The sequence below is a fragment of the Mustela nivalis genome (genome assembly GCF_964662115.1).
Source record: "Mustela nivalis genome assembly, chromosome: 9".
NCBI classification, from domain to species: domain Eukaryota; kingdom Metazoa; phylum Chordata; class Mammalia; order Carnivora; family Mustelidae; genus Mustela; species Mustela nivalis.
In genome coordinates this window covers 8,160,332-8,188,102 of record NC_139028.1, presented here as the reverse complement: position 1 = coordinate 8,188,102, position 27,771 = coordinate 8,160,332, and the positions used below count along the sequence as shown (strand labels likewise).

The window sequence follows — 27,771 nt, the reverse complement described above, 5'->3', positions numbered from 1 at the left end:
CCCTGGACTCCCAGGCGTCTTCTTACTGGCTCACCTTCCAACAACACGTCCACTCCCTCTTCGTCTAACTCAGAAGCACTCAGCTAGTCACCATCCACGGAACAAACCTGTAATGACCTGAAGTAGAACTACTACTCACACACACCCGGAACACGCCGCCTTTTTCTAGCGGCCCTGGTTATCCGAGTTTACCAGCAATCTCAAGCCTCTAAAATTAACTGCAGAATACAAAAAGTCAATACTCTCGCATCTTTCTCGGATGGAGGGGAGCAGCCCAGTAATCACGCAGGGGTTACAGGCATCACTTGGGCTGGCATCAAGCAACAGGCTCTAAAATCAGTGAGCACCTGACAGATGGCGTCGTTGGTACAGACAGCCGGGACAAAGCCGAAACATCTACCTTCACGGAGCTCACGCTAAGTTAGCCTCCGCAGGTTCTCCAGGGAGAGAGTCAGCAAGGAAAAGGCTAACAAGATGACAGGCAAGAAACAGGACCCATCCAGTCCTGACTGACACAGTCCCCAATTTGGTCCCCACTCCAGAGTGGGACGCAGCAAACCCTTAAAACAGCGTCTGCTCCCTAAATCCACTAGGCAGTGGCTCATGAAATCAAGAGACTCTAAGCGTGTCTACTGAGTTCAAAGACGATGACAAAGAAGGGCAGGGAGAGAGGCAGTTATGTACTTCAATGCAAGTGACCCGACACCCACCATCCAGAACCAAGGAATCTTTCCGGAGAAAAATCACACCATGTTTACACAAGGGGAGCGAGTCGGGCTACTGACAGGCTGTGCCAGTTCTCACCTACAGTGTGGCAGACACGAACTGGAAACCCACACACAGGCACCCCACGCGCATGCTTTGTCTTCAAGCAGAGGACAATGACCTTGACTCTCACATAGCACTATCTAGTAACAGTGTTCATTCTGTCACCCGAAGAAGAGAGGTGTAGCAGTCCTAACACGAAAGTCTGCATGCGCAGCTGGGAGGGGTTACAAATGACCCTATTACCTCATCTGGAGCCCATCCAAACTACACGATTTCGGAAGCATAACCTATATCAGTCTGAACATGTGTAGAGGAAAAACAGAAACATCTGTATTTTGGCCAACTCTTCCCCAGAGGGCCTTTAAAAAAAAAAAAAGTTATGCAGGAGAGTTCAGTATATTTTAACTGTGACCCCCATTACTAGTAAGGATTAGCTCCAGGCAGGTCTCAGCAATCTCCAGTCCTAAAGCTCTTTCCTAACCTTAGCATTTGGCTACTTTTAATATACTTCTTGACTCTACATGTTTAAACTAAGATACATTGATTCTGTTCTGTTCTTCTACACCATACGACATTTTAATACCTTTTCCAATCCAGATTTATCCCCTTTTCTGGTATCATTTCACACTGTTCTCTGATGGCTAGAGTGCTCTGGTCTGGTTTTGTGTTGGTCATGTAGGATTTTACATGGTTTTTTTAAAAGGTTTTCTTCCTCGTCTTCCACAAAGGATTTCCATATGTAACTGATTTTTACCTAATCAAGGCAGAGGCTCCTGAAAAAGTGGATCTGGATAAATTCAATGACGTCAATGACAAAGGGGCTTACACACATCTCAGTCACTACTGTGGGTGAATCTATTCAAAACTAAACCCAGTTTGCATGAAATTCTAACCACTTCATGGTTAAAACCACAGGTAGAAAATATTGTGTTGTCTTATGACAGACATCTACAAGAACCTACTGAAAAATGAGTACTTGCCAGGGAAAAGCACCTGCCAAAACTAAGATAAAACCAAGTTCTATACCTCTGGGGTGAACCAACCCAAGTACACCAATAATATCTAAGCCATTTAGATATCCACGAATGTTTTCTTTACCCTAAGGTCATCTATACCGATGCAAACCAGGGGGAGGAAGACACGAGATAATTGTGTGAGGCCGTTTTACTTTACAGCCGTGTACACCAGACAAAGAACTAGGAGATGACCCACAAGCAGGAACATCTCCACAGTCACAGGCAGGAACGGGAGTGAGGTCTTCCATGCTTCTCTCCCTGCACAAGGTTTCAGAATCTGAGCCCTCTGAGCAAAATGCCTATTCCCTTGTCAAAGCACACAGTTCCCTCTAACACATGAAGGCGTAAACTAGCACAACTGTCACTGAGGGGACAGATGTGACTGAATTATCATCTGTCTAGTAATACCACTTACTGAAGTATTCATTAAAAAGTGATCCTGCAGGGCGCCTGGGTAGCTCAGTTGGTTAAGCGACTGCTTTCAGCTCAGGTCACGATCCTAGAGTCCCGGGATCGAGTCCCGCATCGGGCTCCCAGATCCATGGGGAGTCTGCTTCTCTCTCTGACCTTCTCCTTGCTCATAATCTCTCTCACTGTCTCTCTCTCAAATAAATAAATAAAATTAAAAAAAAAAAAAAAGTGATCCTGCAGGGGCATCTGGGTGGCCCCTTCAGTGAAGCACTGGACTCTTGGTTTTGGCTCAGAGCATGACCTCAGGGTTGTGAGATCGAGCCCCTCATCGGGCTCCACGCGGAGTCAAGCTGACTGGACACTCTCTCCCCCTCTCTGCCCCTCCTGTTCATGCTCTCTCTCTCTCAAATAAATAGATCTTAAAAAAAAAAAAAGTGATCCTGTAATATGTAGGTCAAGTCATATGAAATTGTCAGTAGTCACAGGCTGAAGCTTAGGAACGCAGCAACTTCACACAGTTAACCTAATAATTACAAATTGGAGTCACAAAAATTCATTCTACCTACAACTTTAAAAAAAACTATTGCACACCCTCCTCCCAGCCCAAGCAGGAGATGGAAATTTATGTCACAAAGAAAAGGACCCAGAGGCTCTGGCTTCAGATACCCGGCCCAGCCAAGAGCAGGGATGCAGCCCCCGAAGCTGCAAGCTACTGTGCCCTGGAACACAGGCCTCAGTCTGACCCACCACCATCAGTGCTCTTCACTAGGGAGAGGACGGCAGGTTTCATCTGCAGAAACCGGCCACTACAGGAGAAGGGACATTTAGGGCCCTGCACAACTTGAGGACTTGGTTGGTCCCAGTTATATGACTCTAAAAGCAACAGAAAAAGAAAAAAATATATATCAACAACAAAAAAATAGGGCGCCCGGGGGCTTAGTCGGTGAAGCGTCTGTCTTCCGCTCAGCTCATGGTCTCGGGCTGCTGGGATCCAGCTCGCGTGGGCCCACCTGCTCAGCGGGGAGTCTGCTTCTCCCTCTCCCTCTGCCCCTTCCCCAGCTCATGCTCTCTCTCAAATAAAATCTTAAGAAAAAAAATAAAGAAACACCCACTATGTCAACTATACTCAGAAAAAAAAAGGAAAGAACAAAACCAAAAAACCACACCCACTATAAAATCCCCAGAGAGATGTTCTATCACTGCGCCCGTGAAGTAAGAACTGCATGTTATTAAAAATCGCAAAGGAACAATGACCTTAGAAAAAGAATCCCTGGAAATTAAGAATGATGAAGAGCTTCTGGGAAAAAAACAAACAAAACCATGATTGAAAAATTGAAAGCTTGGGGTGCCTGGGTAGCTCAGTGGGTTGGGCCCCTACCTTTAGCTCAGGTCATGATCTCAGGGTCCTGGGATCGAGCCCCACATCAGGCTCTCTGCTCAGTGGGGAGCCTGCTTCTCCCTCTCTCTCTGCCTACTTGTGATCTCTCTGTCAAATAAATATATAAAAAAAAAAAAAAAATTGAAAGCTAAAGGAAACTTCCGGAAAGTATAACAAAAGCATACAGGAAGAAAAACAGAGAAGATAAAATTAAACAGTTATTCTGATAAGCAGGAATTCCAGGAGAAGAAAAAGAAGAAGGGACTGGAAGAAGTCATCCAAGAATGGATGAAAGAAATCTTTCCCAGAACCCAGGGACAAGCTGGGCACCTGCACCACAGACTTAAAAGAGATACCTGACTGGGGCACCTGGGTGGCTCAGTGGGTTAAGCCGCTGCCTTCGGCTCAGGTCATGATCTCAGGGTCCTGGGATCGAGTCCCGCATCGGGCTCTCTGCTCAGCAGGGAGCCTGCTTCCTCCTCTCTCTCTCTCTCTGCCTGCCTCTCTGCCTACTTGTGATCTCTCTCTGTAAAATAAATATATAAAATCTTAAAAAAAAAAAAAAAAAAAGAGATACCTGACTTTCTAAGCCATGAAATCCTTAAACTGAGTAAAAAAATGTACATACCAACGCATATCTTGAAATTTAAGAACCCCCCCCCCACACCAAAAGATAAAAAAAATACTAAAATCCCCAGAGGAACCAAAATGGGTCTAACTGTTCACTAAGAAAACTGGAAGCTAAAATAAAATGGAGCACTGCCTTCAAAGCTCCAAGGGAAAATCATCTTAGCCTTGAATTCTACAACCTACTGCCCATCAAATGTCAACAGACAGAATTATTTTTGGACACAGAGGATCTCAGCGCAGTTACCTACCATCCATCCCTTTTCTCAGTAAATTCCTGAAGGACGAGACAACTGTATGAGTGGGCAAACCAAGAGAAACAGCCAACAACGTTCCCTGCGGGGGACTTGCCAGGAGGAGATGGAGGGGAGCCCCCCACTCTGAAGCAACCATCCTAATCCAGAGCCCAAAGACAAAGGAAGGACTCGGGGTTGTTTTCAAGGGGACAAAACAGAAACACTAAAGAAAAAAGAAGGCCATTAACAATTCCAAGAAAATACCAAAGCTGTTCAGAAACTCATATACATTATACAGTTCAGCTTCATGCAAGTCGGAAAGAGCCTTAACACTGTAAAAGTACCTAACAAGAAAATTACAGAAATTATACTAGAGAGATTAAGGAAAGAAGAATTTTAGGAGATGCAGAAACTTTAAGAAACAGCAGTGCCGCACATTTTATAAATATGGAGTTTGCTTAAGTATGCGGGGGAGGGGAAAGATCGCAAAGGAGTTCCAAGCTTTTGCCTGGGAATTATCCAAGCCAGAGATAGAGAAATGTGGGCCAGAAGTGCCTTTTTTCTTTATAAACCTTACAGTACTAAGGGACTCTCTCAATCTATGTATATATTATTTCCCTCAAAATTAAACATCAAAACACAAGTTTATAAGTGAGGCTGATAATGAGACTCTTCAAACTCCTCTCCTTGGCAGAATCTAGATGCTTCTGCCCCTAGTTTCTCCTTTCCTGAATTTTCCAAATCGCTCTAATGAACACTTCACTTTTATAATCAAAGAAAATACTTTACTAAAAATCCACCACCTGATTGCTACCTGGAGGAGGAGCAGGAGGAGGAGGGAGCACAATTTTGTAAGTGTATAACACAACCCCACAGCCCTACAGAGGACAACCCCCGCCTCACCCGCACCTCCCAGACGGAGGCAGGGGGTGGGCAGGTCCTCCCCAGCACTGCTGGGCCTTGGAGGCACCTCTAGATGCATGGGAAGCTCAACCCGGAGCGACCCTCCAGCCAAGCCCACCCTCCGGCCCGGCCCATGAGCCGAGCACAGACCTGCACTGAGCGAAGCCCTCGGGGCCGCACACCCCAAGCCGCACATCTTCTCAGGGCGCGCAGCTCCCTGGCCGTCCTTCTCGGTCACACAAGGACCTTACCTTGAGGCTCCCCACTCCAGGTTATGGCAGCGGCTGCGAGAGGAAGCACAGAGCTTGTAACACACCTGCACCTCCGCGCCGCCCTCCCCTCAGCCAGCACACACTCTGTGAGGGCGACCTCAGCTGTTTCCCTCCTGCAGCTTACTGAACATTCGATGGCAAGATCACAAGCTTCCCATTTCTAATGGGAAGTCGTTGGGGTTCCCCTAGTCCTATCAAGAAACCGGAAAACAGAGTACCTTTATTCTCTCTGAAGACATTCCTTTCTCAAACATCCACTCTGTACTATGGTAACATGTGCTGCGTTTCCAGTCACCAACTGGGCAAGTGGTAGGAGGCGCACACGTCAAATTATAGTAGGAAATGGTTTAATCATCTCCTTTAATCAAGACATTTCTGAGGCAGCTTTAATTAGGGCAGTGGAACACTCACTTCTGAAATAACGTAGCAAAAGAAGAAGCAATCAATTACAGTGATCAATGACATCTGCAATTCAAGTTCATTTAACATTGAAATACAGCCCAAGTTATAGGCTGTGCAATGATGACAATATCTGGAAAAATACCTTTTTGAAATGTGGATCATGACATCTGCAATTCAAGTTCATTTAACGTTGAAATACAGCCCAAGTTATAGGCTGTGCAATGATGACAATATCTGGAAAAATACCTTTTTGAAATGTGGATCAAAACACTCAGTGTAGGGACGCCTGGGTGGCTCAGTTGGTTAAGCAGCTGCCTTCAGCTCAGGTCATGATCCCAGCGTCCTGGGATCGAGTCCCACATCGGGCTCCTTGCTCCGCAGGGAGCCTGCTTCTCCCTCTGACTCTGCCTTCCACTCTATCTGCCTATGCTTGCTTTCGCTCGCTCTCTCTCTGACAAATAAATTAAAAAAAAAAAAAAAAAAAAAAAAAAAAACACTCAGTGTAATTTTTAATCAAATCACAGCCACAAGAAACCTTCAATCTTCAAGGACTAAAAACACTGTGACCAGTTATTCAGAGAATGACAAGAGAAATGAAGCAAAACATCTTTAAAAATTAGAAGAACGTGATTATGGCAATGCAAATTTACAAATGTTTAAGATCACTGAGATTCCTTAAACCATATCATAATTCTATATGGTACATTATGTACAAGAAGTTCTTTGTTAACTATTACCATTAACAGTTACAAGGTATCAAATTCAGTAAAATAAAATCTGAGAAGTAAAAAACACTCCTTGTAACCAGAAATATTATAGAATACTAATTCAGGAAGTCATTCAGCAGCTTATAAAGAAATAGGAAGTTGTTGGCCACCTACTTGAAGAACCATTTCCTGCAGGAAAACTGTAAGACAGCTGAAGAAGGCAATAGTTCTCAGAGTAATACAGAGAAGAATTCCTTTAAAACAGAAGCTCCATATACAATGTTGATAAGATGAGTTTTAAAACAGTAAACTCTTGAGCACAAATATTACACGTAACACGCAGAATTTTTCACATACTTCACAACCAACCAGAGCTCAAATACGTGTTGGTGATAAATGAGGATTCCTACCTTACCACTTGCCAGGCTAAGAAACATCTTTTCGCCAGATCTCACTGAGCTACGGAGGGCTTCAAAAATAGTAATGATCACCTGCCTGTAACCCTTCAGTAGTTACGCTGCTATGAAACTAGAAGAGGGGCTGACGGGCTTCAGAAAGTCGCCCACCTACGGTCACAAGGCAACAACTGGTTTCCAAAGTCAACATTTCTACATTTTCAATCAAATTATATCACCTTACATGTTTAGACCATTCACAGATTTCTCCATGCCAAGTATAAACCTCAAAAAATTGTATACTTTGTAACTTAAAACTTAGTTCCAATGATTATCTAAAAAGATGTACATAAAGAAGTCTATGTAGTAAAATACAATTTTTCATTATTAAAAGAGCAGAAAGTAACTACTGTAAATCTGCACTCTACATCTTGATGGCAACAGAATCTTCTGCAGACACAAGAAAAATATAAATATTGGTCCCCAAAAGAGCCCTGACTTGGAAACATCACAACCAGGATAAAAATGAATTCAGACAACAGGAATTTGGCTCCAAAAGAAGGTTCATTTACCATCATCTTTGACTCATAGTCAGGACAGATACCAATGATCTCATTTACCTGTGCAGTACACAAAGATAAGTCATTCATGGAAACTGATACAACCCATAAAATCACAAAAATAGCAAACAACTGGATGTAAACTTTTTGTAACTTCTCCAAATTACATATTATTCATAAAGCAGATACCCTTTAGAAGAATACAGAATTTTATAAGCACAGTAGCCATCGTCCACAAACCAACATTTAGGGGCCCCTCTACAATTCCTCACAACTACCAACTAATCCATGGTTTCACCTATCCCTCGGGAAAAATCCCTGTATTTCTGAAAGGTCTGATATGAGAAAATTTGTCCATGGAGTCCCAAATCTTCATGTTTCTTATCATATAATAAGCCCAATTTAACTTCTATGTGAAAATCCCCCCCAAATCCTAAAGAACAGCCATGCTTTTTGTTTTTTTAATTTTCTCCTTTCCATCTGGTAAGAACAATCACGTTTTCTTTCTCCTCTTTTTTCTTTCCCAGGTAAGTTTCTCCGTACCCCCTACAACCACTTTTCACATGGCATAACTTTCCCTATCATTTTGGCCTGGTTTACCTTCCCTACAAACCCATTCAACTGGGTGTTTGGGTAGGGTGGTATAGACGTGTCTACCCTTCCTTATCTACCCTTTATCAATATCATTAAGAGACACATTCCTCTCAGACGAAAAACCACTGGAAACTTTTTAAAATGGACACACAGAGTATTTATTTCAGGCCAAAATAACAAGATCACTCAAAATAACGAAAATGTAGGCAGATGTCACCTGTAAGCAACTGTTACAAGATACAAAAGACTAAGAAGAACAAAACCGCTGCTCTTTAACCTCATACTTTTAGCTACAGCATCAACCAAAGAAAGGAGGCAAGCATGCTATTAAGCTGTTTGAAAAACCTCCCCAGGTCAGCACGTGACCCAGCAGGGAGAGGTTCAAAAAAGTACAGCCTTTCTTCTTCCTTGCGAGGACCTGGTCTGTCCCTTCAAGGCACATCCCTCACAGCTAGCAGCTCTTTCAATCAAGGACTTTGGCCCTCTGCTTGAGAACAAATGATCTTGCTCATGCAGATGAGTTTGCCAGATTTGTGTGGACTTTCCAGTATCAGGCCCTTTACTGTCCTGGCTGAAACCTGACCCTTTGAAATGGATACCAGGACATCAGAAAATGAATTTTAAAAAGAAGAAAAATGTTAGGTGAGGGGTAGAAACTTTGAAGATGAAACTTTTTTTCTCTACTCTTCTAAGCAAGCCTCTCTGAAAACCCTATGTTACATTACACACCACTGCCCCAGAAGACAAGCAATATACTAAGACTCACACAACGAAACAGATCACTAATTGTATTATCTGATCTAATAAACAGATGTTACATTTGCCAACAAGTCGACTGTCAAGACTTTATTTTCACTTTATTATCTCAACCTGATTAAACAACAAGAAGCAAGCAACTTTTAAAAAACATCAGTTTCAGTCTATAATTAGAGAAAAAGTTTTTTATACACTTAAATCCAAAAAGCCAGATAAAAACACTTAGGTATTATCTACAAATTCAAAGTAAGAAAGGATAAAAACTTTGATCTTTTCAGTCTGAATGAAATTTTGCCATTTTGTTAAAGACAAGAAGTCTAATTAAAATAAATACCACAATGGCCTTGTTTTTGTTTTCCCAGAAGAGGATTCTGTCTTGAGGACCTGCTAACTTGAAAGAAGTTTGCTGTGGAGCGATTGTATAAACAGGAAAACTCCTAGTTCTCTTTACATTTGGTGGTGGTGGGGGGGGAATCCATCACATCAGACAGCAGCTAAAGGATGTGTCATTTGAGAACCTCGGCTATTGTAAAATCTGACTCCCAAAGAAGAACTACTTATTTTGTAGTTCTTCTCTGCCAATAAAATGTTCATTTAAAGAGATATCAGCCTGTAATTCCCAAAACTTGAAAACGTTTCATAGTATTCTTTCAGTTTTAAGCTAAGCTAATTAATTTAGATTTGGAACAAAGTCAAAATGAGAATATTCAAATTGCCACAAAAGAAAAGATTATGAAAAGACTCTGAACCAAGAATCAATCAAGCTTTTAAGATATAACCCAAGCTGAAGCAAGTAATTATTACATGTTAAATTAAAAAAAAATTATGTGTGCATGTGTATACATACGTACATATCACGGATCTCTATATTAGGATAAAACTAAGTTTGACATCAAGTAATACATACAAACAAATGACTTTTATATCCTGATACCACTTTCTTGAGCCTTCCACAATGTTCACTCACTTTAAGAAGTATCTCTGACCAGAGGACGTCTTTGCCATCTCCCAGCCCGCCGGCAGAGGGACATCATCAGGGATCTCAAAAGAAGACTGTCGAAGGTGCTGAGCGGTGGGGGTCGCTGCTGGGCCCGAGACCACCCCGGTGGGCGTTAGGCTCCCTGGGGATGCGGCGCCCAGCTGCAGGGAAGCAGGCGAGGAATGAGCTCGAACATGCTGTGGGGTCAAGGCTCCTCCGGTGCCCCCATCAGTACTGGCCTATTGGGAAGAATAAGATAAAAATTTCTTAGAAATTATTTTTAAAGAGGGTCTCTTTAATCTTTGACAGGATTTCATGGCAACCAAATGTCTAAGTACCAAATGCAAAAATTAAAGTTTGACACAAAGGAATATAGGTTAATAGGTGTGTATTTTTGAATGGTTTGTGTGATTTTAAAGTATACTCGCACAAACATTTATAACTTTACAGATTAGCAGTCCGTGTTAAGTTAAGCTCTATGTAGCACACATTAGATGGGCCTTCTGTATATTTTAGAGGAAATCAGAACAAAATGAATGGAACATTATTCTACAGTATGTTGGATTTTAAAACGTAATGTTTTTTGAAAAAATCTTATTTATTTGACAGAGAGATAGCCAAAGACAGGGAACACAAATAGGGGAGCAGGAGAGGGAGAGGGAGAAGCAGGCCTCCTGCTGAGCAGGGACCCTGACATGGGGACGCAGCCTAGGACCCTGGGATCATGACCTGAGCTGAAGGCAGAAGGCAGATGCTTAAAGACTGAGCCACCCAGCTGCCCCACAACTTAATTTTTTTTTTTTTTTTAAACAGACTTTATCTGAGAGAGAGAGCACGAGTAGGGGTGGGAGGAGGGACAGAGGCAGACGCAGGCTCCCAGCTATCAAGGAGCTCCACTCGGGGCTAGATCCAGGGACTCAGAGATCATGACCTGAGCCGAAGGCAGATGGCTAACCAACCGAATGAGTCCCGCCAGGTGCCCCTAAAACTTAATTTCTAAAAAGACCTGGGTAGTATAGGGGCTATTCGGAGTTCTGAAACGTCCCATGTATAACACAACCTAAGGAATATGGTAACTATATCCTCTCTCTTTTCTTGTTCAGCTAATTTTTAAGTAGTTAATGTTTCTTTCCAGGCCAAACCCTAAACACTGGACAACTGCTATTTTTTTCTCACCATGGACCAACGGCATGGGCCAATACCAAACTATGTGATTTTTAATGAAAGCAAGAGATTCAGAATCATTCAAATGCTCTTAAGACATCTTAAAGACATCAAATGAAATGAAAACCCAACCATGTATTCCTATGCAGATGAAAAAAATGAGAACAGTTCAACTGCAACTAAAATATACACATGTAACTACAATGATGTAAGGGCAGAAAAACGTTTGCATCCAGACCCCAAAGATGGGAGTTCCAGTCTGCACAGGCTACTGTGACAGTGAACAGATACCAACCTCTGAGAGCCTCAGTTCCGTCATGAGTGAGAGCTTCTCTCGTACGTGTGTGCATGTGTATGTATGTACTTACATAAAACACGAATGGACCTAAGCCAACCGTCTGTGGACAGTAGTATTTATAACCCACATACACACCATTCATGATCCAGCACAGCCATCTAAATTCCTCTTTAGAATTTGGATTTGAGGGACGCCTGGGTGGCTCAGTTGGTTAAGCAGCTGCCTTCGGCTCAGGTCATGATCCCAGCGTCCTGGGATCGAGTCCCACATCGGGCTCCTTGCTCGGCAGGGAGCCTGCTTCTCCCTCTGCCTCTGCTTTCCACTCTGTCTGCCTGTGCTCACTTGCTCCTCTCTCTCTCTCTGATAAATAAATAAAATCTTTAAAAAAAAAAAAAAAAAAAAAAAAGAATTTGGATTTGATTATTAAAGTAAGAATTTCCTTGGAGGGGCACCTGGGTGGCTCTGTGGGTTAAGGCCTCTGCCTTTGGCTCAGGTTGCCATCCCAGGGTCCTGGGATTGAGCCGGGCATGGGGCTCTCTGCTCAGCAGGGAGCCTGCTTCCTCCTCTCTCGGGCGGCCTCTCTGCCTACTTGTGACCTCTGTCTGTCAAATAAATAAATAAAATCTTAAAAAAAAAAAAAAAAAGAATTTCCTTGGAGACTAGAAGCAATCAGCAGAGGCATTTATGCCTTAAAGTCAGCCACACTGCTGAGTTTCCAATCAGAATAAACCCGAACTAGGACATCACTACCAGAACTAAAAATCAAACTTACAGAGGCGCAACCCCTCCTTCAGAAACTTATTAAAAACAAAACTAGAGATTATGAATAGAGTATGAATCCATAAACTGCTGGACATAATTCTTGTGCTTATTTACTAGAATTTTGCAACGTTTCAGTTGTGGGTCTTCATGGCTTACAGATGCCACAAAATGAGAAACTCACTCTCCTACGTGTTTTCTGCTTTCAAACCCTACCGAGGAGCGCGCACCCGACTGTGTCGCCAGCACACGGTTCCCCGGAATGACTCCAGGGACCCACCTCGAGGCCTGGGAGAAGGAAAAGCCCCCCCCCCTCCGTCCGCCAAGCTGCTTTGCGCAGGCCGGCAGCTCCCCGGATTCTCCTTCCTGCTCCCCAAGCCGGCCTTCGCCAGCAGGTTCCCAAAGCCCTGGGTCTGCGGCAGGAGGGCGCACAACAGGCCTGGCAAGCAGGAGCGGAAGGGGAAGCGGAATGGGGGCGCTCACTCTTCTTCCCACTCAAGTTTCAGCCCGACTGGACCAACTGCATCGCAGTATTTGGAAAACCAATTAACTTTTGGGCAAAGTTCCTATGCTCAAGTTTAGCCTCAAGCAAGTTCTTTTCAAAAAGAAAAAGCAGCAGCAAGCCAGGCCTAAGCAAACAGATGTGGGGGAGCGCTGGGAGCGCGAACCCGTTCCCGACAGTCTCTCCCCGGAGCCGGATCGCACCGGCCACGGAGCGGGCGCCCTGCGCCAGGGCCGCGCTCCGTCCCCGGGGCGGACTCCAGAGCCAGGGCGAGCCGCCGATTAGTCATCGCTTCCCCAGCAGCGCGCGGGGTCGCGGCGGCGCCACGCAGCCCCGGCCCCGGCCCCACGGCCCCGCGAGGTCCCGCTCCCCCAGGAGGCGCCCCTCGAGTCCCCCCACGAAGCCAGGCCGAGTCCCCGCCGGGGCCCCAGACCCCAGAGTCCCCCCTCAGTCCCCCCCCGGCAGCCAGCCGTCCCCAGTGTTCCCGCCTCCTGGGAGCCGGTCCCCCGAGTCCCCGCAGGGGCCCCAACCCCCCAGTCCCCCTCAATTCCTCCACCGGGGACCAGCCGTCCCCAGTGTTTTCCCCCCCGGACCCGGTCCCCCGAGTCCCCGCAGGGGCCCCGACCCCCAGTACCCCGCTCAGTTCCCCCTTCGGGGAGCCAGCCGTACCCAGTGCCCCCCCTCCCCGGAGGAGCCCAGACTCCCCACTGCCGCCCCGGGAGCCGGTCCCCCGAGTCCCCTCCCCGAGGGCGCCCCCTGAGTCCCCACACGGACCCCCCCTTCCTCCCGCACGGGCGCTGACCCCGCAGCGCCTTCCAGGAAAGCCTGGACGCCGCCCGCAGAAGGCGCCGGGCGCTCTCGGGAGCGGAGAAAGAGCCAGAAAGTCCACGCACCGCTCCAACCCCCACCCTGGTCAACCCTGCTGAACAAGAGAACAATTATCTGCTCCCCAGGACACTCGCGCGGCCGCAGAGGCCCCGCAGGAAAGGGGGCCCAGGGCTCCCCGCCACCGGCTCCGCCGCCGCGGGTCACTCACCCCTCGCGGAGGCCAGCGGCCCCTCCCCCGGGCCCCCGCTCCCCTCCCCTCCCCCACCGCTCCCTTCCCTCCCTCCCTCCCCCCGCCCCTCGTTCCCGGCCACCCCCCTGCCCTCCGCCCCTCCCCCGCCCCCCACCCCCGTCCCCGTCCCTGCGGCGGCGGCCGAGGTGCGGGGCGCGGACGCGCGCACATTGTGCGAGCCCACCCGGCCCCCCCCTGCCTTCCTTCCTCCCCCTCCCCCGCGTCTCCCGCCAACCTCCCGGGAGCCCCAGGAAGAAAGAAAGGAAGAAAGGGAGCGGGGAAAGCACGCCCCCCGGGCCGGGGCCGCGCCGAGCGACTCGGAGGGAAAACAAATCTCGGCCCCGGACTCGGGAGGCGCTCCCGCCGCCCCCCCGCCGCGCACCCCGCGGCCCGGCCCGTCCGGCGGGGCGGCTACCTGGCGGGAGTGCGCCTTGGGCTCCGGCGGCTTGAAGAAGGAGTCGGGCAGCTTCCGCAGCCGCATGGGCACCGTCTGGGGCACGTTGGCCGTCTTGGGGTTCATGACGGCGTTGAAGAGCGCCTCCAGGTCGGTCTCCGAGTCCCCCCGGACGTGCACGATCTGGTGGCCGGCCGGGGGGGCCTGCGGCGCCGCCTGCGACCCCGGAGGCGCGGGCGGCCCGGCCGCCGCCGCGGGGCCCTGGCCCGAGGGGGGCTGCGCGGCCGGCGGCCCCTGGCCCTGCGCGGTGGCCGGCGGGGGCTGCGGCGGCTGAGACGGCGGCCCGGGATCCATGCTGCCGACGCGGGCGACGGGGTTGGGGTCGCGGCCGGGGGGGGAGGCTGCGCCGCAGGCCCGCCCGCGCCCCGCGGCCCCCGACGCTGTCCCCCGGCCGCTGCGCTGCCCCGACGGACGCGGGGCCTCCCCTCCCCCGCTGCCCGGCTTCCTCCGGGGGCCCCTTCCTTCCTCCCTTTCTTTCCCGCGGCGGCGGCTGCGCCCGACTGAGGGAGAAACTCGCCGCCGACGCCAAAACTAAAGTTGAGAGAAGCGCCCGCCCGAGCGGCGCGCCGGCCCCGCCTCCTCGCGGCCCTTCCTTCCTCTGCGCGCCCGCCCGCCCCGGGTCCGCCGCCGGCGCGCGCAGAGACGCTCCCCCGCGGGCCGCCGCATTCCTGCGCTCTCGCCGCCGCCCCGCCCGGCCCGCCGCCGCCGCACGTGACCCGGCCGCCCGCGCGCGCGGCCCCCCGGGGAGGCGGGGCGGCCGGGCGGCGCCCAGGTGCGGCGCGGCGCGGCGGGCCGGGCGGGGGGGTGGGGTGCGGTGCCCCCCGGCCCCGAGCAGCGCCCGCCCCGCGGACAGCAGGCCAGCGCCGGGCCGCCGAAAAGGGAAAACTTTCTCCCGCGGGCCCTGGAGCCCGCGGCCCGGTCCCGACCCCTCGGCGGCGGAAGGGCGGCTCTGCGGACCTGCTGCTCTCCTGCTCCTCCGCTCGCCTGACCCCGGGCGGGGCTGGGGGCTGCGAGCGCCTGCGCGGGGTCTCTTGTCCCACCTGCAAGGAGGCCCCTGTCCGCGCGGCGGCCGTGGACCTTTGCTTTTATTCTCTTCGATTCCTCAGGATTTGGTTTGTTTGGGAGCGCGAGCGAGCCGGAGCCGGGGGAGCAGGGGCGGCGCCCCCACGCGAGGCTCGGTCCGCCGGGATCATGACCTGGGCCAAAGGCAGGGGGCTTTACACACCGAGCCACCCTTGCTCCCCTGCGAGTTTTCTTACAAATTCATACAAGTTCATGCCTTCTGGTCTGTTTTTAAAAGCGGCTCTACTGAGACGTAATTCGCAGACCGTCCAGCTCGGCCCCTGAGCGGTTGAGCGAGCTCAGGATCGTCGCGGGTTGTGCAACAGCACTCTTTGAAGCTCCGGGGTTAGCCCATGCTCGAGAAATCTAGCTTTTTAATGATTTTGTCTGTAATGCTAGTGAAGCAGATGTGTAAAGAGGATTGAGCAACTGAAGGGCTCCCGAGCAGAAAGATAATCTCTCCTTCCAGCCGGGACATGCCCAGGAGAATTCTGAACAGGGATCTGGATCCCTCTGTGTGCAGGGCAGGGCCTGAAGGAGAGAGGCTCCAGAAATCTGGAGATTGTAAGGCAAGATTCTAACCAACTGGGGCGCCTGGGTGGCTCAGTGGGTTAAGCCTCTGCCTTGGGCTCAGGTCATGATCTCAGGGTCCTGGGATCGGCCCCGAAGCGGGCTCTCTGCTCAGGGGAGCCTGCTTCCCTTCCTCTCTCTGCCTGCCTCTGCCTGCTTGTGATCTCTCTCTCTCAAATAAATAAAAGCTGGGGGGGGGGGGGACCTCTAGCCAACGGCTCTGGAACTTGCTTTCCTGGTGAAGGCTCTGTGGTTTAGTGAGCCCCTGTCTGCATCTCAGACTTCTCCACAGTCCCAACCCCAGATGTCAGGGCTGTTTAAGCACAAACTTGTAGATTCCAGAGTTGAGAGATGTGGGTTCAGATCCCAGTTTGACCATTTAGTAGTTGTGAGACATTGGACTTATGACTGATTTGCTGTTCTCTAGTTTCTTTAATATTGGGGTCGGGGTAATAACACCCGCTTCATGTGTTAGGTCCTGAAATGAGTTATTGGGTGAAAAGTATGCCCTTAGCCCAGTTTGGGGGCATGCGGTGAGTTCTGTGTGGACATCAGTAGCTGTCATTGTTCACGGACTGCCCTTTGTGACATTGTCTCTCAGCAGAAACCCCCTGGGGGATCCTGCTGGCAGTCCCTCTCACTTCCATTAGTCAGTCCACACAAATGAAGCCTGTGGGCAGAAACTGCATTAGAAACTGGGGAAAAAAAAACTTTTTAAGAATGAAAGTGCTTGAAAACCTAGGTCTTGCATGGAAACCTTCCCTCAGCTAGAGCACTTACTGCGGGGAACACTATAATTCAAGGGCGTAGGGCACAGCCGGCACTGCTTTGTTCAGTATGGTTACACCTGCCATTACGTGGAGAACAAAATTACTTTGATAACTGGGTTGAAAGACTGGACTGACTTTACATCCTGTAAGGACCTTTGCAGCACCACCCAAGATTTTGTAATTTACAACTTCTTATCTATAAAATTTCGGTCACAGGTTAGTAAGGGATAAAGACGACAGTTCCCCTCTCCTCCTCAGCTTTGAAGCAATTACCACCTTAAGGCACCCGGAGTCCTCTTCATAAAAGACCCTGACTTTCATGTCCCTGCGGATCAAAGTGCTAATGTTCCAGGGACGCGCACTTCCTGCTGCAGTGGCAACTCAGGCTCTTGTGTCCCTCTGCACTCTGTTCCACCCAGAAATGCCCCCACTGGGAGAGGAGTCTCTGGGTACCACTCCCTTACTAGCCCCTGGGTTTCCTGGTTTCCTTACTCACACCTCACAGGACATTCATCTCTTTTCTACCAACCTATCACTCCCTTTTGTTTCCACTTCTTTCCCGATTCAGCTGAGAAATCCTAGCTCAGGGCTCCTGGGGGCTCAGTGAGTGAAGCATCTGCCTTGATTTTGGCTCACGTCATGATCTCAGGGTCACAGATGGAGCTCTTGTGCGGCTCTGCTCTCAGCAGGGGTCCGCTGAAGAGTCTCCCTCTCCCTCGGCCTCTCCCCTGCTAACGTGGCGCGCTCTCTCACAAATAAATAAAATCTTTAAAAAAAAAAAAAAAGAAATCATAAGTCATGGCTTCAACCTGTCATAACTATCTCTGCCCTCCGTTCCATGCCGTGTGTGTTTCCTGGAACTAGATCTGTTAAACCTGGTGAGCCTGGTCATCGCTCATTCCATTCCAATACCGACGCTTACCAGAGGCCAGGCCCCACACTCATTAACAGTGTCAATCAAAGCTTTGACCTTGTGTGCAAGTGAGGTTATACCATCATCCCAGAGGTGTATCTACACGATTACCAGAACACTTTCTTTGTACGACTCTAAACCTTGTCCCATTACCAAGTGACGCTGCCTGCAATGCTCTGTGAATTAATATTTTATATAAATTCCATAAGCAGAATTTATATCCACGGGTATACCTGTTGCTGCAGCTATATCAGACTGTAATCATTGCATGTTAAAAGTATTAGTTTGCTCAACGTAAACATTTGAGACATAGCCTGCGTCTGTCGTAACCCGTCTCTTGGCAGTCCAGCATGTTTGAAGATACTGGGGGCTTAAAAAGAGGAAGTGTCCAGGCCTCTGGCAGCCTCTAGAGAGCCTGGCCACGCCCAGGTTCTCAGGGACAACTGGAGGGAATCTTGCTGGGGCGTGGACTGGTACCACCCCATGTTTATGGTCTCTAATCACATTTCCTTGTATCTGCGGGCAGCTTTTCTCTTTTTTTTTAAATCTGCAATCATGTGGCAACTTAACTTCCATTGCCACTTTAAGCTTCACAGATTTTTTTTTTTTTTTTTGAGAGAGGGAGAGACAGAGAGAGAGCACAAGCAGGGAGAGAGGCAGAAGGACCAGGAGAAGCAGGCTCCGTGGAGCCTGATGCGGGACTCGAACATAGGACCCTGGGATCATGCCCTGAGCTGAAGGCAGATGGTTCACCAATGGAGCCCCCCAGGCGCCCTGTAACAGGCAGAGAGAAGTCAAGTAACTTGCTGGAAATTGCCGGGCCGGTGTTGGTGGGGTCACCTGGGAGCCCACCTTTCGGAGTCCAGAGCTCACTCTCTCCTCCGGCAAGGTTATGATGTTAGGCAGTCCGAAATGGTTATTGGCAAATGTATGCTCGCAGGATGATAAAGAGGTGTAGGAACACTGTCATTTCAGGAAAATTTTATTTATTTCTATCGACCAATAAGTGGGGCGTAGGGCGATATGGTTTTAACATTAAATGTTAAGGACAAGCGCCTGGGTGGCTCTGTCGATGAGGCATCTGACTTTGGCTCAGCTCATACCTGATCTTGGGGGTCGTGGGATCGAGTCCCCACACTGTGGAGTCTGCGCTCCATGGGAGTCTGCATGTCCCTGTGCCTCTGCCCCCACTCATGCTCTCTCTCAGATAAATAAAATCTTTAAAAAATGTTAAAGACCAAGTTGGGTTGATCGTGGGGAAGTCAGAAGGAAAGTATGAAGACACAAATTCTCTCATGGCAAAAAAGGGGTTGTTTAGGGAAAAATGGCCTGATGCACTCACAGCTAGGGCTCCTTCTCTTCCGTTTCTGGGTCTCGCTCGTGGTGCTCGTGGTGTGTCCGGCTTGGAGCAGGTGCAGCCCCGAGGACGTTTGTGCGTGTACTTATGGCACCGATCTTGTGCCAGGACCGGGCGATAATCGGTATAATAAGGCCTATTTTGTGGGATGATAATGAAGAGTACCCAAAATAAGAAGAATGTATGAGGTTTATTACAGCGTCATGAGGATTAAGAATCCCGAGAGGAGGGGCTCCCGGCCAGCTCAGGCGTGGAGCAGGTGACTCCTGATCTCAGAGTCATGAGTTCGAGCCACTCAGGGGGTGCATGGAGCCTACTTTAAACAAAGAAAATCATTTGAGTCAGATTGGTGAACATCAGTATTTGCATGCTAATTTTATACCGTTTACATATTTACATATTTATGCCTTTTCTAGGTGTAAAATTTAACATTCTTTAGAAGTGATATTTTGTTTTTGGAAGTCAAAATCTGAACTCTTAAAATGTGCACAGGATTTCTTTTGTTGGCTGGAATTACAGCATTTCCAAGTAGAAGCTAAGGGGGTTACCTAGCCCGGTCTCCTTGTTAGAGCAGAGCCTGACGTCTCGAGAGAGCTGCCTGCGTGGTGGGCCCATGTGGCGGCCGTAGCCACATGGTCAAGGGAAACCCCAGTTCCGTGAGCACACGAGCCCGTTTCCTGTGCTCAACCTCTGCAGCTGGGGTGAGTGGCTCTGGGACGTAGTAGCACACATCTAGAACATTCCCCTTACCGCAGGAAGCTCTGCTGGGCAGCACCAGGTTAAACGGCCCAAAGCCACACAAGTCCTTGGTGGAAGAGCCGGACTTTCTGGCTCCGGGCCCAGACCCACCTTGCCAGACTGCTCTCTTTTACCAAAAAAGTAAAACATGGTAAGCTTACTTACCCTATCTACGACATTTATTAAGTTTTTGTACAAGCACTGTGCTAGGCATGGATCTTGACCCCAAGAAGGTTTTAAAGAAAACCACCCAGGAGAGACTGCTGCCCATACAGGAAATGGCGGGTGTCGTGGTCGCCTGTCCTTTCAGGCTCCCGCTGCTGGGTGCAGGCGCACATGCGGACGCACGCAGCTCTGAAGTGTCTGCGGCTGCTCTGACCTTCGCCGCACAACGCTGCGCTCACACCTGCAGCCGGCTCAGGCCAGTCCCCAGGCCCCACCCGGCCTGTCTCACTCCCGTCAGTCCGTTTCCACATTCCTCCCCACCCACCACTGCCGACTTCTAGCAGCTTGACACTTTGACTTGCACAAGCATTGTCCTGCTCCTTCCTTTCCCAGCGCACCCTCCGGTGCAGCCCGTGCACTCCCAGCACCAGACCTGAGGCCGCTCTGCGCTTGCACAGCCGGGCACCCCTACCCCATTTCGCGTAATTCCCATCTTTCTTTCCAGACTTCAGGACCTTCACTCAACTGCTGCCCTTTTATTTTGGAAGATGTTTTCCTCACACATTTTTAAGTAGACGTGTTCTAAAAAGTTCTAACACCTGGACAGCAAGACGCAGCCTTGACTTCTCCAATCTCTACTCCCCACCTCCAGCTCAGTCCAACAAGTAACCCTGCGGTCCAAAATCCCAAACACTGGGTCCAAAAATCCGCCCGAACACGCCCACCTCCCTCATATGTTACTCGGCCACACTTATGCTAACTACGTATCACAGAGCACGATAATGGAAATTAATTTTCCCACAGACTCTGGAGGCCAGAAGTCCAGCCTCCAGGTGTCAGCAAGGTTGGCTTCTCCTGAGGTTTCCCTCAGCTTGGAGGCTGCGGCCTTCTGGTGTCCTTGCATGGCCGACCCTCAGGGCCTCTGTGTCCTAACCTCTTATCAGGACACCAGTCCCGCTGGATGAAGACCCTCCAGTAGGACCTCACGTCACCATGATAACCTCTTGGAAGGTCTCATCTCCTCACACAGGCACACTCTGAGGTTCCGCAACATATGACTTTTGGGGAGGCCCATCGTGCTCCACCTTCACCGAAGCCATCTGCACCCAAACTGCCTGCACGGCTCACTAGACAGCGAGCGGTTTCCGGTCTTCTCACTCCATCTACCGGACAGTCGCCACAGCGCTCTTCATATCTCTCAAAAATGTACACCACTCCCTTGCTTAAAACCTTAGAGTGGTTCCCCATGGCACTACCATTAAATTCCAAACTCATTTCATTGGCTTTTAAGATGTGCATGATCTATCCCCCAGCTTCGACTCAGGCCACCCCTTCTCGCCCGCTATGCCCATCCACAGGGACGTCTGTCAGCACTGGGGACGCGCTAAACTCCTGTCTCAGGCCCACGCCTGTGCTGTTTTGCTGAGAACGTTCACATGCTGACATCTCAGTTCAGATGTTACCTCCTCGGAGGGGTCTTCTCAGACTAACCACTCTTTTTAAAGAAATTGTTTTTCTTATTCTTTAAGGGAGCTCTGTGTCCAACATGGGGTCAAACATGCAATCCCAGGATGAAGAGTCCCGGGCCGCGCCCACCAAGCCAGGCCGGTGGCCCTCAGACTAATCACTTGCGATTTATTTGCTAGAAAAACTTGACTTATTTTTCTTACTAGCCTGTGTTTTCTTTAGAAGCGGCGATTTTGTGTCTTTTCATGGTGTCCGCAGGACTAGCTGTGCCTGGCCTCCAGCAGACGTTAGCAGCCCTGCTCAACGCAAGGAAGCCTGTGATGTGCCCTCCACGCCCCAACCCTCGGAGCTTTGCTGCCCTGCCTGACCTTGTCTGATTAAGTACTTTGAAGCAGCACAACTGTTCTAGTCTATGTTAAGGGAATACAGGGTGACAGTTGGTCAAGAATCTGGTTGAATAAAAATTTATGTTGTTCTAGCTGGCTTTCACATTACTATTTCTCTCACACAGCTTTCTAGTCATGAAAAGGGCAAGAAAAATAATTTGCAGGTTCTTAGTCTTTGCTAAAGCCCAGGGATTTATTTTTTCCTCTTAAACACACACACACACACACACACAGACCCACAACAAACACACCCAGCTTGCCTTGTCTGTTGCCTTGACCTTTACTTGTGTGCCAGGTCCGGAAAAGGAGGGTGTCAGGATGGCAGCGGCCGGGCTGTGGGTCCGATGCTGCTAAATGTGGTTTTTACTGTACGACCGCAGACTTCCCATTTGTTCTTTGCTCTGTTCTTTTATACATTCTCTCTCTCAACTGAAGAAGTGGCGAGCAGAGCACGGCGGCTGCCACCAACATCCGTATCCGTGACCAAGGAAATACACGGAATAATGCTCCAGCTCATGGAGAGACCAAGTAAAATCATAAATACCATTTCACATCCATCAGACTGAAAAAACTGACAACTGTGAGTCATGACTCCAACAAAACTTGAGGTTTCTTGAGAGCAACTAGGTATTCTCTACAGGTATTTGTATATCTCATTGCGCCTAACGCTGTTGTGGGCACCTGGACGGAAACTCTCCAGTGCGTGGAAGTTCTGTCCAATTTGTTCGCTGCTGTATCTGCTGCAAGTGCCTGGGAAGTGCCCAGCGTGTAGCAGGCAATCCTCTGACATTTGGAGATACACAGGTCCTGCCCGGTCCCCTGGATAAGACCCCTGCAAGCAGCTGTTAGGGCCATCAGAGTCAGGTTTTCAAAGCTGCAATGACTGAAGTTGGTCGAGCCTGGGGCTGGGACACGAATGACCTCAGGACAAGGGATTTCCCCTCCACTACCACAACTTCCTACCACAGTTCCTCCTTCCCAGTCCTTGGTACCTCAAAGACTCAACACGTCATAATTCACCCCGTTGCTAACGTTTTGGGGGCCGTATTTGATTTTCTGCTGAGCAATCCATTGTCACATACTTCAGGATGCCAGAAAGGTCTCCCTCGCTAGCAGTTCAGACGGGGCAGCTCTGTGCTCTGACAACTATGACCATCCTCTCTCTGATCTCTGGACTTCGGACTTTCTTCTCCCCAATTTGTCACTACCAGACTCATCTTTCCAGAATTGCGTTTTCGTGATGCTACTGCCCTGCTCAGAAGTCTTTAACGATGGCTCTGCGTCGCCATCCCTTAGTTTTGTCCTCACAGCCCCCCGTGACCGGGTCAAGCTGCCTCCTCTGGGTCATTACACACAGTCCGTTCCTGCCCCGGCCTTCTCAGCCCCTGCCAGCCCCCAAACTACCTGTGATTCATACCTCTACATGGTCTTTGCTCCCAAGTTCTCTGGTCTTCAGCCTAAGACACCTTAGACTAGTCCAGATTATACTCCGGTGGGCCTTTTCCCCTTGAGTAACGTCCGGAATTTCTGGAGAATGCTCTTCAGTCTCAGGAAACTGCTCTGTTGTCGCCAGGCCCCCAGCTTCCTTTTCCCCATGGTGACAGCGGGTTCCAGGGCTGCTGCTGTCCCATCCTGGGCTGGGGGTCTAGTCCCACCTAGTGTGGCTCTGTCAGGGTCAGAACAGTGTGTGGGATGGCCTGAGTGTGAGGATGCTCTGGGAACTTCCACCCCCACCCCTCCGCCCTCCCCAAACCTGCAGTCACCCCTCCACAGCCACCTTCTCCCTGTCCCCCGGAGAACAGACACCGAGTGTGCATTGAGCATGAGGCACCGTACCAGGCACAGGGCGCTTGGGGGGCTCGGCGTGAGCCACAGACAACCAAGTCCTGTTTTCATGACCCCTTTTGAACAATACAAACAGGTGAGGCGGGCAAATCATTCTGTGTGTGCAAAGTGCTGCCACAGAGGTTCTCGGATACACAAGCAAGTCCTCTGCATCCCCAGGAGCTAGAGCAGGGGACTCGCCCCCTGCCCACTTCCTGACCTCCTGTACCCACTTGTCTCAAACCCGTAATGACAGAACCTGTGAAAAGGCAACTCTGACCTTAAGGAAAACAGTTTCTTACCTTTGTATGCAGGCAGTTTCGCTCCCGATTTTTCGTATTTCTTCCCTCGCGAGTGAAAAGAGCCCAAACGCACAGAGAGGTCATGGGGCTTGGCGCCATCCTGAGCCCAGCAAGATGACTAACGTATGTGATTCTCATAGGGACCTATGAAGGAAATCACTTCTGTCCCCATTTTACAGATGAGGCAAGTCAGGCTTGCACGACCTGGTCCCGCCAGCTGAGACTGCGGGTTCCCCAGAGGAAGTGGGATGCTGCCTCGCACCGCACTAATCGGCCAACTGTGCGCCTAGGAGAGGGCCCCCAGGTGCAGGGTCTGCGCGAGACGCAGCGGGGCTGGCGTGTTTAGTTCTTCACTTTATTTCTCATATGGTTTAAAAATACCTACAGATATTAGGAGCGTGTCTGGAAAACACTCGTTCAACCAACACTTAATGTGCCAAGCACTGCATGGGAAGTGAGACAAGCTGACCTGAGCGCCCTACCCCAACTGCCAACAGCTTTCCAGATCAATCCACAGGGACGAACCCCATTGCTGACCCATTCCTCACAACACAGGGACAGGTTCCAGACGTGCCTCCCCCAGAGCCTCAGCACGGCTGGCCCGCTCTTCATCACCTCGGATGCGCTCCAGTCACGTCTCTCTTCCTCCCTCACTCCCTCTCCCTTTCAAGATTCTATTTTTAAGGATTCTCTACCCGCAACGTGGGGCTCGAACCTGTGGCCCCGAGACCGAGAGCCTGCTCCAAGGACTGAGGCGGCCAGACGCCGCTCTCGTCGTTCTTTCCGTTCACATGTTCCTCCTACGGACCTAAGAGCGCCCAGGAGAATGCAACGTGAGGCACCTGCTCTCCACCCATCTGCAACCCGATACCATCAGGACGCCTCTCCCTGAGTGGGCGGCTCCTCTCCGAGCCATGCGGGAGGGGAGGGGGCGGCCAGATGCAGCTTTGTTATGTGGCGGCAGAGTTGGTAATGACTTTCACAACATTACTTTTTTATTGAGGATCTTAAGTGGGACAAATGAAGAAAGGAATTGTGAGGCACTTCACAGCCCTAGAGATGTAAATCTCTATGCAATAAAGAAGTATAAGGAAATGAACTCAGATTTAAAAAGCGAACCGTTCATATTAATGATCAATAGAGAGATCTCAGGTTTCCCGCCACAATTTCAACCCACAACTAACTGGCTTCTAAAACAAAACACATGGAAAATTGAGACCTTACATGAATCTTAATACAACAAATATATGAACTATATTTTTAGTTTTTTTAACTTTCTGTAAAAATTCCACGACTGTACTAGTGTCGACTGTGTTCGGGACAGAATTCAGTCCTTACGTTACAGCTCCAGATACACATACAGGAAGGTACCTTGGTATTCGTTCCCTCTGCTCCAAGCAGGTTCTCTGTATTTTACTGGAATTAACTTGTAAAGTAAATGTTTACCTATAAATGGGCATTAAAATTAAAAATTGGTATATAAAACAGTATCAAGATAGAGACTCTGAAAGAACAGTGCTAGGACATGTCCCCCACACCGTAAGAGTGGTATAAAACATGAACATGACGCTTGATCGGATCCACAATAAAGTAAGAGAAGGTCTGCTCATGACTCTTGGTCGAAGGGTAGCACGCGCCAGCGGAGTCCTGAAAGAGATAAAGCTACATTATAGATGACTTAGTCTGTGATGACATTTAAGTAATAGTCAAAATATTTGACTATTCTATATTTTCTGTTAAAATGTCATGAAACATATATCAAATCTTTGACAGTAATTTATTAAATAATTGCTATTTTAGGGGCGCCTGGGCAGCTCGGTCTGTTAAGCATCTGCCTTCTGTTTGGGTCATGATCCCAAGGTCCTGGGATCATGCCCCGCATCAGGCTCCCTGCTCAGTGGGGAGCCTGCTTTACCCTCTCCCTGCTGCTCCCCATGCTTGTACTCTCTCTGTCAAATAAATAAATAAAATCTTTTTTTAAAAATTGCTATTTTGGGGTGCCTGGGTGGCTCAGTGGATTAAAGCCTCTGCCTTCGGCTCAGGTCATGATCCCAGGGTCCTGGGATTGAGCCCCGCGTCGGGTTCTCTGCTCCACAGAGAGCCTGCTTCCTCCTCTTTCTCTGCCTGCCTTTCTGCCTAATTGTGATCTCTGTCTGTCAAATAAATAAATAAAATCTTTTTAAAGAATTGCTATTTTTAAATATCTGTTGACAGAACAGTTTACTGTACATACTTACTGTACCACACACATAATTCTTGACCTTAAGGATTTTATAGCCCAAAAGGAAATCTTATCTTTTGTAAGAGTGATTTTAAAGTGTCACTATTGCAAAAATTTCTATTTTGCAATGTTCTTCTATCTTTGCTTTCCTTCAGAATATGGTCCTTCCCTACTATGAGGGAAGCAATTACATTTCTCTTGTTTATCAACAAAAAGTGCCCTAGCCCAACACGGTAGCTGATACCCAATAGATGGTCAGTAATATCTGTTAAGTGATTGAATAAAGGAACGGAACTTAGAAACTGCTTCAAAGATGCAAATAATCTTTGCAGGGCCCTAGACTTCAAGCATTTAGGGCCTTCTTACTTGCTTGCCATCTGCACTGCGGCTTGGCGCCTAGAGAATGGTGTTCGACTCCGTCCCACTCGCAGACATGGGTGGTGAACGCGGGAGGGCAGTTATCAGCCGCAGACAACAGAAAGGAGGGGAGAAGTCCGGGTGACTCTCCGCAGAAAGCGTACCTCATCAACCTTCACTTTTAACAAAGCACTAATGACCCTCGTCTTCTCTCCCAGGGTAACCTTGAAGGGGCTGTGCTCTTGGCAGCTGAAACAGCCCTTTGAATAACAAGCACTAAACCAATCGCCTGCGAGTCCCCCCTCCACACTTACATATGCCGTGACTTTAAAGACGGAAGAAGTAATTTGTATTTTCTTGGTCTGAGGATTCTTCCGAACACTAAAATAGGGGGAAAAGGGTACATTTTAAAAACAGCAAGCACTGGCACGAGACACTTAAAATACTGAGTGTTAGTACTCGGGTGCTCTTATTCATATATAACAAACAGATAATGTCCATGCAGACGGGTTTGAAACAGACAGCGTCTGCTGCTTCATCCAAGGATGCGGCAAGGTCACCCAGCCGAATGGCAGCAAATGGACCTGGACGGTTGTAGGCGTTGCGCTCTGATGACGATAGGTCTCCCAGGCCAGAGACAGTTTCTGGAAAACGAGGAGCTGGTAGGAGCGGGATTGGAGTGTAGACAGCTACACGGGGCAGGTGCACTCTGGGTCTAACCACCTCGGTGCACGTGGCAGTTCGGCCCCCGAGTGACCGTTGCACACTGGGCGGCACCAGCCCCTGGACATCGCTGTTCTCCCATGTGGCATGGGCAAGCCACCATTCCCGTGAGGATTCCCCGAGAACTGAGCGGGATGAAGACACTGTTAGATACGGATTATGCACCATCATGTGACAGTCCTTTTCTCTCAGTCTCCCCAGGAAAGACCGCCAGTGGCATGCGTGGTGGGGGCCGCGCTGGGACACGGGGGATGAGCCACAGAGAGAGACTCAGATGCATGATCTTTGTGACACTTCACAATCTGCTGAACGCCCTTACGTGCTGGACTTCGTGGGAAGGTCACGCAGCTCGGGGGGCTGGGTTGGCTCTATTCTATCAAGTTTATAGACGACAGAACCAGAGAAGTTAAGCAAGGTATTTAAGGCATTAATTTCTGGAAGCACAGTCAGGTGACACGGCATGCACTCTTTTCCCTGCACTCGCTGACACATGGCCTTACATGGGTCACGTGTAGATGACACTTAACAGAAGACATCTGTCTTTTTCACTTTAGAGGCCAAGTACGGCTTCTCCTTCCATACACATGAAGAGTAACGGGGAGGGAGAGGTGAGGAGAAGGAAGGGGCGCGGTGTGGAGCCTGAGTGTGCATGTGAGTGTGTGTCAGCTTGTGCCCCTA

The 27,771-nt window shown here is 49.4% G+C and overlaps 2 protein-coding genes across 11 annotated transcripts in view; both read right to left on the bottom strand.

The window, feature by feature from the left end:
- YAP1 (Yes1 associated transcriptional regulator) overlaps positions 1 to 14,857 on the bottom strand; it is a 109,957-nt gene extending 95,100 nt beyond the window's left edge. Inside the window, exons 1-2 of the mRNA XM_082683976.1 lie at positions 14,200 to 14,857; positions 9,993 to 10,243 (exon numbers count right to left, since the gene is read on the bottom strand). Coding sequence (XP_082540102.1) covers positions 9,993 to 10,243; positions 14,200 to 14,532 — 584 coding nt within the window. The 5' untranslated portion in view covers positions 14,533 to 14,857. The remainder of the gene's footprint in view (positions 1 to 9,992; positions 10,244 to 14,199) is intronic.
- A 9,908-nt stretch (positions 14,858 to 24,765) lies between these two features.
- The window catches only part of CFAP300 (cilia and flagella associated protein 300), a 21,975-nt gene continuing 18,969 nt past the window's right edge, over positions 24,766 to 27,771 (bottom strand). For 9 of the 10 annotated variants that reach the window (XM_082683993.1, XM_082683996.1, XM_082683999.1 and 6 more), the window contains 2 exons: positions 26,685 to 26,751; positions 24,766 to 25,439 (listed from right to left, as the gene is read on the bottom strand). In XM_082683993.1, coding sequence (XP_082540119.1) covers positions 25,311 to 25,439; positions 26,685 to 26,751 — 196 coding nt within the window. In that variant the 3' untranslated portion in view covers positions 24,766 to 25,310. The remainder of the gene's footprint in view (positions 25,440 to 26,684; positions 26,752 to 27,771) is intronic. The other variant, XR_014298929.1, reaches the window with a different exon arrangement.